The sequence below is a fragment of the Apium graveolens genome, chromosome 3 (genome assembly GCF_009905375.1).
Source record: "Apium graveolens cultivar Ventura chromosome 3, ASM990537v1, whole genome shotgun sequence".
NCBI lineage: Eukaryota > Viridiplantae > Streptophyta > Magnoliopsida > Apiales > Apiaceae > Apium > Apium graveolens.
Genome location: NC_133649.1, coordinates 17822039 through 17829683, shown reverse-complemented (window position 1 = coordinate 17829683; position 7645 = coordinate 17822039). Strand labels below are relative to the sequence as shown.

At 33.0% G+C, this 7645-nt stretch overlaps 1 protein-coding gene across 1 annotated transcript; it reads left to right on the top strand.

The window, feature by feature from the left end:
• The first annotated feature begins 5174 nt into the window (after positions 1–5174).
• On the top strand, positions 5175–7645 carry LOC141711867 (small ribosomal subunit protein uS11z-like). Its single transcript, XM_074514563.1, has 6 exons — positions 5175–5320; positions 6002–6121; positions 6198–6243; positions 6348–6433; positions 6999–7128; positions 7396–7645. The coding sequence occupies exons 1-6, from the start codon at positions 5318–5320 to the stop codon at positions 7461–7463; spliced, it is 453 nt and encodes a 150-aa protein (XP_074370664.1). The 5' UTR covers positions 5175–5317; the 3' UTR covers positions 7464–7645.

Below are 7645 nucleotides of genomic sequence, written 5' to 3'. Positions count from 1 at the left end.
TTCCAATACCAACTTTTATTTTATAATATATATTTGAAAGAATCACTTTTTCTTTCTTCACTTTTTGTAATAATGATAATTTTTAATGATAAAATATTATATAAGAAATGAATATTGGGAATGTTGTTGTAGCTGAGAATAACTATTGATGTTTTATTAAATTTAAGTAATGAACTAAAAAGTTGTTGGAGATGTTTTAAAAGACAAGATGTCTTTAATCTTTTGGTTGACACTTCAAATACCCAGACAACTGATATATTTTATAATATAGGTAAATTTAATAATATTTTTTTGAAATTTATTTTTAAACTCATTTAATAATTTTGATATATTAAATTTTAGTTTGCGTAAGGTTATTTTATTAAATAAATTCAAATTTAAATTCAAATTTTTTTTGTTAGTTTCAGACCATTTTAAATTATAAAATGCACACTTATAATTAATTAAAATATGTTATACTTTTAGTAATTATATTTGTTATGACATTAATAATGACATTAATAAAAAGTAATGACTTTTTTGCACTTTGGTGGATTGTACTAATTATTTTTTTCACTTTGGTGGCCGACTTTAGAAACTGAGCAACTTTGTGGCTATAAAAATAATTTTAAGCCATTTGCATGACTCAGCGTATGGACCGTTAACACCGTTAACAGTGAGGCAGGGCATATTGGCCAGTTCATATTTCAACGGCTCTATTGTGTGTGTATATATGCGAGTATAACCCTCAGTTTTGCATACCCAAATCAGATAATCTCCAAAATTGAAGCAGATCTAAACCAAGAATGAACCACCAATGTTTATGCAGAGATTGGGCAGTGGAGAAAACGTCATGGACTGAGTATAATCCGGGTCGTCGATTTCTAACATGTGCTACCCAAACCTGCAACTTCTTCAAATGGGCTGAGCCGGAGTTCAATGGTCGAAGCAGAGGTGTGATTAATGGTCTGTTAAGGAATATAGGGAGGAAGGATAATGATCATATCATGGAGTTGACGGCAGCTCGAAATGAGTATAGTGAGGAGATCAAGCAGTTGAGAAATGAGGTCACGAAATGGCGTGCATTTGCTGTGTTGCTCATGTTGTATGTTTTTCATACATGGTTTAGCTCAGTTGCTGAGGAAAAAGGTGATATCTAGTGTTGCTCCTGTTGTATATTTTCCTGTTGTAATATGGATTTTAAGGAAGGATGTTATGTTATTGTATTAGGACTAGTCTTGTATTAATGATGTAGTGATGTATTTTGGTTTCTGCTATTAAAGTTGTTGTCTGTGTTATTGTAGTAGTGATGTTATGTTAGTAAAATATTATGCTAAAAGAGCAACATTTCCATAATCTTCAACTCAGTCATACAAAATCAGTCATACAAAGAAAAACAGTAACTAACGAAATGATCATAGACATTTTTTATCATCAGCCATAATCTAAAGTTTTGATCATTAACATAATGCACAAACATAAGTACTCATACAAAGAAACTTAAATCCTCCATCCTGGTTTTGCAGCCATATTATCTTTCTTGCCAACCTTCTTTCTTTTTGCTGCTTCAAGTTGTCTTAAAGTAGTTACTTTATCTCTTTTACTGCCTTCAACTCCATCATTTTGACCTTGTTGTCTGGTCATTCTTCTTGTTTTAAGTTTCTGCACAGGACCTTCAACCCTGTCATTTGCAGCTGCAGCAGTGTTGACAAGATTGGTTGTTTTCTTAAAAAAAATCATTGAATAGTTGTAAACAACCAAATGGTACAACTAGAGTTTTCCATTAAATTTTTAGTACCTTTGCAGAACAAGTCATTGAGTTATGACTTGTCTTTTTGCAAGTTTTGCAACTAACTGTTGTCTTGGCAATATTTGGCTCTCTTCCTTCCTCTGCAGCCTTCTTTATTTCATCACTTTTCTACTTCAACAATTTTATACATTTGATTAGCAAAAATACTGAAAATATGTAAATGCACAAAGTAGAAGAGTATACCTTGGCAGGACATGTTCTTGTGTTATGGCTTTCTGCCTTGCAATATTTACAATTCATCTTCATTCCAGTCCTTGAAAATTTGGTTGCATTTGCAGGTATATCATTCTTGATATTTCCTTTCTTCTTGGGCCTACCAATCTGAGGCCTTATAGTTGGTGGTAGATGAAAGGAATATGTCCTAAGTCCAATCAGGTATTAGGATTTAGGAATAACTCTTTATGTAATCTGTTTTGATTTCATTGATATTAATAAAGACTTATTTTGTTTTTATTACGGGCTCTATCTATTTAAGTGTTTAAATTAGATATACCATAATTTAGAGTAAAGCTTTTTATGGATTATGATGAGATCATAATAGTGAGACCTAAAAAGATGATAACTCTAAACTTAAATAGTTCCTGGTCATAGGATTACTAATTGGTAATTAATAATCCGCAAAGATCAGTACATACTATGCTTGCTTCATTGTGAAGGATGTCTGTTCTCATAGACATTTATGTGGTGACACTATAGCTAGTATGTAGGTGCTTATTATAGAATAAGTTCACTGAACATGACTCGCCCAGCTGAACAACTGATGGAGTTCACTCACGTGTCAGCAGTTATTCGCTTAGTGATAGTTGTACAAGTATCCTTAGACTTGAGGTCATCATAGTCATCTTGTGTACACTGAACTATGCTTTGGTTTAGTTCTTAGTCTCCAGGGACAATTATTAGGGCTCTTCTGGGTATAGGAATTTGTACACGAAGATAGTGTATGATCAATAAAGGATCTACCCCTTCCAGTGAAGGAAGCGAATGTTCAAGGCTGATCCACTTATGCTAGTTCAGGAATCTCTGGCCAGAGTGAATGAAATTAGAAAGGAGTTTCTAATTTGCATAGAACTACGCATAGTAAATGGTAAGCAAGTGACTGAATTAGATAGGCTTGACACGAGATACATGCCTTGTATTTAATCGGGACATTGTAGGGTAGAAGGAGTTTATTGTACGGTAACTATTTATTGACAGGTTCTTGGTATTCTAAGCAGTGAATTCATATTATCCGGATAGTCGCGATATGTTGAGAAGCATCACTCACGATGTAGAATAAATGTGATTAATTAATTAATCATATTTAATAAATTAGAGAATTTATATAAATAATGATAAAATAGTTTTATTATTATTTATTTCTACTACCGGCTTAATATTGAACCTACAGGGTCACACCATAAAAAGAGAATGATTTTATGGTGGAGGAATTAATTAATAATGGCTAATAATTATTTATTTGTGAAATAAATAATTAATTGGCAAATTTAATAATTGATTAAATGAGATTTAATTGATTATAAATTAATTAAGAAAAGTTCTTAATATTATTAATTAAGGATTTAATTTTTGGAAATTAAATCAAGAGAGAGAATTATTTCTAAAGTGTTTAGAAAAATGATTAATGATTAAAAGGTGTTTTAATTATTAATGAGAATAATAAATGGGATAATAATAATATTATTTATGGGAAAATTTCTGCTGAAAATTTTGCCTATAAATACACTATTATAGACCCTATTTTATTCTAACCCCAAGAAACCCAAAAGTTTCAGAAAACCAAATTCTCTCCACCTCCTCCTCCTCCTAAAAGTCGTTTTCTTGGTGGATACCGGTGGAGTGCTTCACACTTGAGGAGCAACTGCTAAGGATCTCTGATCGTTGTCTCCGAATTATTTTAAAAGGTTAGATTCGATCCCTCGAATTTTTATTCACGATTTATATGCTTTTATTTGGATTTTATATGTGTAAAAGTGTTTTACCATGCCCCGCTGCGTTTAAAAATCCAACAGTAGAGGCATTGGTTCAGGGGACTCTTCCCAAAATTCAGGACCAGCTATTGGTTCTAGTGTGTAACTGTAAAGCTGTTAAATTCAAGAAATTAGTAATGTAGTATAGAGAAATTACTAATGTAGTATAGAGAAATTAGTAAAGAATTTGAAGGAAATATATTACCTTCATGTACTGAGATTTTTTGTAATGATCACTAACATGAATTTCCCAATCCCTATAATTCCCTAAACTCTTGTTCAGTGTCAATTTCTTGTTGTGTAGTGCAAGGGAACTGAGTACTATTCAAATCAATTTTATCATGTTCAGGGGGTATAGGTTCCCTAAATTCTAAGTTTTGTGAAGAAGATAGTGGAGCTTCAAATTTCACAAAGATGTCAACATATCTTTCCTTAGGCATCAGTTCACACATTAACAGTACCTCCTCATCTGAATCTAATACAAAGCATCCTCTTTCCATATCTGTACTAGGTAATTTATACCATAACTGGGCAAATCCACCAATGCATCCTATTTCTTTTAACATATTCTTAGTGATTTCAATTAAACTTATTTGATCTGAACTCACATAATCAATATAATCAACTTCACCCCCAACATAAGACCCAGGGTTTTCAATCATTTCACCACCATGATGAAATTTAATAGTAAAATACTCAATTTCTGCAAATTGACAAACAATAGAAAATAATTTACACTTTAAAAAAATATGCAAAAACATGTAGTGGGGCATTTAAAAAGTAAAAGAGTTCGAATAGGGCAAAATAAACTATAATCTACCACTTAAACAAATACTTCGAAGTTCAAAACAATTTAAACATTTACCCAATTGCATGCAAAGAACAAAGATTTCAGACATACCACTGTAATCAGGGCATTCACGAGGAGCGTATACGTGTTCATCTTCCTTCAATCGCTTATACCAACTCATCTTCACACAATCGCCTCTTCAATTAGGGTTTTGATCGGCTCTTCTGAAAAGGGGGCAAATCAGCAATGCATTTTGGAGGCAAAATGATGTGTATTTGTCTGATTTTTTAGTTTTTCTATTAATAATTCAAGGAAAAACAGTAAACGCCGTTAACGGCATTAACGACCCATATGCGGAGCCATGTAAATGGCTTAAAATTATTTTTATAGCCACACAATTGCTCAGTTTCTAAAGTCGGCCAAAGTGAAAAAAATAATTAGTACAAGCCACCAAAGTGCAAAAAAGTCAAAAGTAATAGAGTATAATTAAAAAAAACCCAGATTCAATTATGGGCTTGAAATACGTATTCTACTTAGGTACAAACTCAAAACCCTAGCCATATCAGGCCTAATTAAACACGACCCAAATTCAATTATGGGCTTCAAAGTCCAAAACACAAGTTGGGCCACGAAGTTGGTTATTGTTTATTTTGATCCTGAAAACCCTAGATATATAAATCAAGTTTTATCAGCCCATTTTCGCCTCCAGCAGCAGCTTCTACTGATAACATCGTCTCAAGCTTCTGCAAAGTCCATCATTTGCCGCTCAAAATGGTACACTTACCTATATTATATACACACGAACATACAGTTCATAGATCTTATGTTTCCCCTTTTACATGTTTGCTGTTTTGTTTTTAATACATGAATTGTAATCTCGTATTTTTGTCTGAATGCTTAAAATATTACAATCAATACTTTATTACAATCAATACTTTTGTATGCAAATATGTTGGTGATCTGTGAAATTGATGTTGTGGATAATCTATCCCATTGAGCGAAATCAACTTTTGAGTTAATTTGAATTAGGGTGATAGAAACTATTGTCAATTGCAGTAATTTGTTATTTATCTAATTCTAATATGTATTCTGATTATCTGTTTAGTGGACTAATTGCGTAAACATGAATTTCATATAGGCTAGATTTGTTTAAATTTTGGTATCATGTGAATTGGTTATTGGGTTTTAAAACTTTTTATGTTACGAGTAAATGCTGTTGGTTCAGCTCAATTGATACTAAGTTTGACGCTTCCTGTCAATCAATCTTGGTGTATGCTTCTAGAGCTTTTTTTTCTTTATTTTTTGTTTTATCAAGCTTTCTTATTGCCCAATGTTTTGGTTGCTTTGGTGTTATAAATTGGGTTTATTGAAAATAATTTGAACAATTCTGTGACATGTTTTTAAAGCTTTGTATTCTTGTATTTGTTCATTTTTCTTCTTTTTTCCATGTAATAGTCGAGGAGGAAGACCAGGGAGCCCAAGGAAGAAAATGTAACACTTGGACCTGCTGTCCGAGATGGAGAGATTGTGTTTGGTGTTGCCCACATTTTTGCCTCATTTAATGACACTTTCATTGTAAGTGATGTATATTGCTTCAGTCTTATTAGGTATTGTTCAGTCATGCATTTTAACATTATTGTTTGAAATGCAGCATGTTACGGACTTGTCTGGAAGAGAAACCATGGTTCGTATTACTGGTAAGATTCTTTCCTTCAATATGCATACACACACTAATATATGTACACAACGAGCGAGTTTCCATTGTACTCATTGTTTTTTTGTGTATTTATCTGGAATACAGGTGGCATGAAGGTAAAGGCTGACCGTGATGAGTCTTCACCATATGCAGCTATGCTTGCTGCACAGGATGTTTCTGTACGATGCAAGGTTATTCATCTCTTTCCCCCAATACTCAATATTAACGTATATTGGATTGAACATTTTGCCCACTGAAGTTTGCGAGGCTCCTAAGCACGTACTTAGCGGACTTACCTAAGTACATAGTACATTTTAATGCAAAGTTGTAAATACATAATCAAGTCCTGTAATTAAAAATATCTGCCTTATATTTAAATTTAAAATCCTTTGCTTCTCACCTAACGTTAGGTGAGTATGTACTTAGGAGCATAAATTTTTAAATTAGCCCTTGGTTTTGTTTCATGTATATTACACTATTTGGGTTGTCAGAGTCTCTATCCAATGCTTCCCCCCATCCTCCCCAGCACACACTTTATAAGAAAATTTAGCTGGAGTCCTATTTAATGCTTTTCTAGGTTTACACTCTCCTACTCTAACCTCATCAAAGCAACATGTCATCTTTTAGTATGTAGTTGAGGTCTATTATTCCTCTTTAGGCCCTTAATATATCATTTCATTAACACTACCAAAGTAGGAGATGCTTATTTATTCGTATGATCATACTGTTGACCGTTTCACATAATAATTATTTCAGGAACTAGGAATCACAGCTCTTCATATCAAACTGAGGGCTACAGGAGGAAATAAGACCAAGACCCCAGGTCCAGGTGCTCAGTCTGCACTCAGAGCCCTGGCTCGTTCAGGCATGAAAATTGGACGAATTGGTAAGTAATCTTATCTAGAATAATCATTGTGTCCCTTTTGTACTACCTGGATTATGTACTTGTTTTGAGCCTTCATCTATTTGCTACTCTCCGTTAAGGTGTTGTAGTTACTAAATTCTGTTTTATCCAGGATTGTATAAAAGGTTTTTAATTTGTTCAAGCCAAACTTTTATCCTTGTGTTTTCGATCTAGTATCAACTGCTTGCATTTTCGGTCTACTCAGTCCTTGTAATGTTTGTGTTTCTAATATATTCTATTATTTTGCAGAGGATGTGACCCCAATTCCCACCGACAGCACTCGTAGAAAGGGAGGTAGAAGAGGAAGACGTCTGTGATTTTTCTTCTCCTGGTGTTCTTAAGTATGTCAGTACTGTCGCAGAGCCTCATCTTTTGTTTGCTTTGAGAAATTTTATGTAGTTCGAACTATGTTTCCCATTTACATCTGTTGATTTTGATATTAAAATTCTCAGATTTTTTTTGTTAAGACTAATTAAATTAAGTATTATTGGTTACAATA

Coding starts and splice junctions, on each gene's coding strand:
- LOC141711867 (XM_074514563.1), top strand. Junction 6,122..6,197: donor CATTTAATGACACTTTCATT/GTAAGTGATGTA, acceptor TTTGAAATGCAG/CATGTTACGGACTTGTCTGG. Junction 7,129..7,395: donor CATGAAAATTGGACGAATTG/GTAAGTAATCTT, acceptor ATTATTTTGCAG/AGGATGTGACCCCAATTCCC.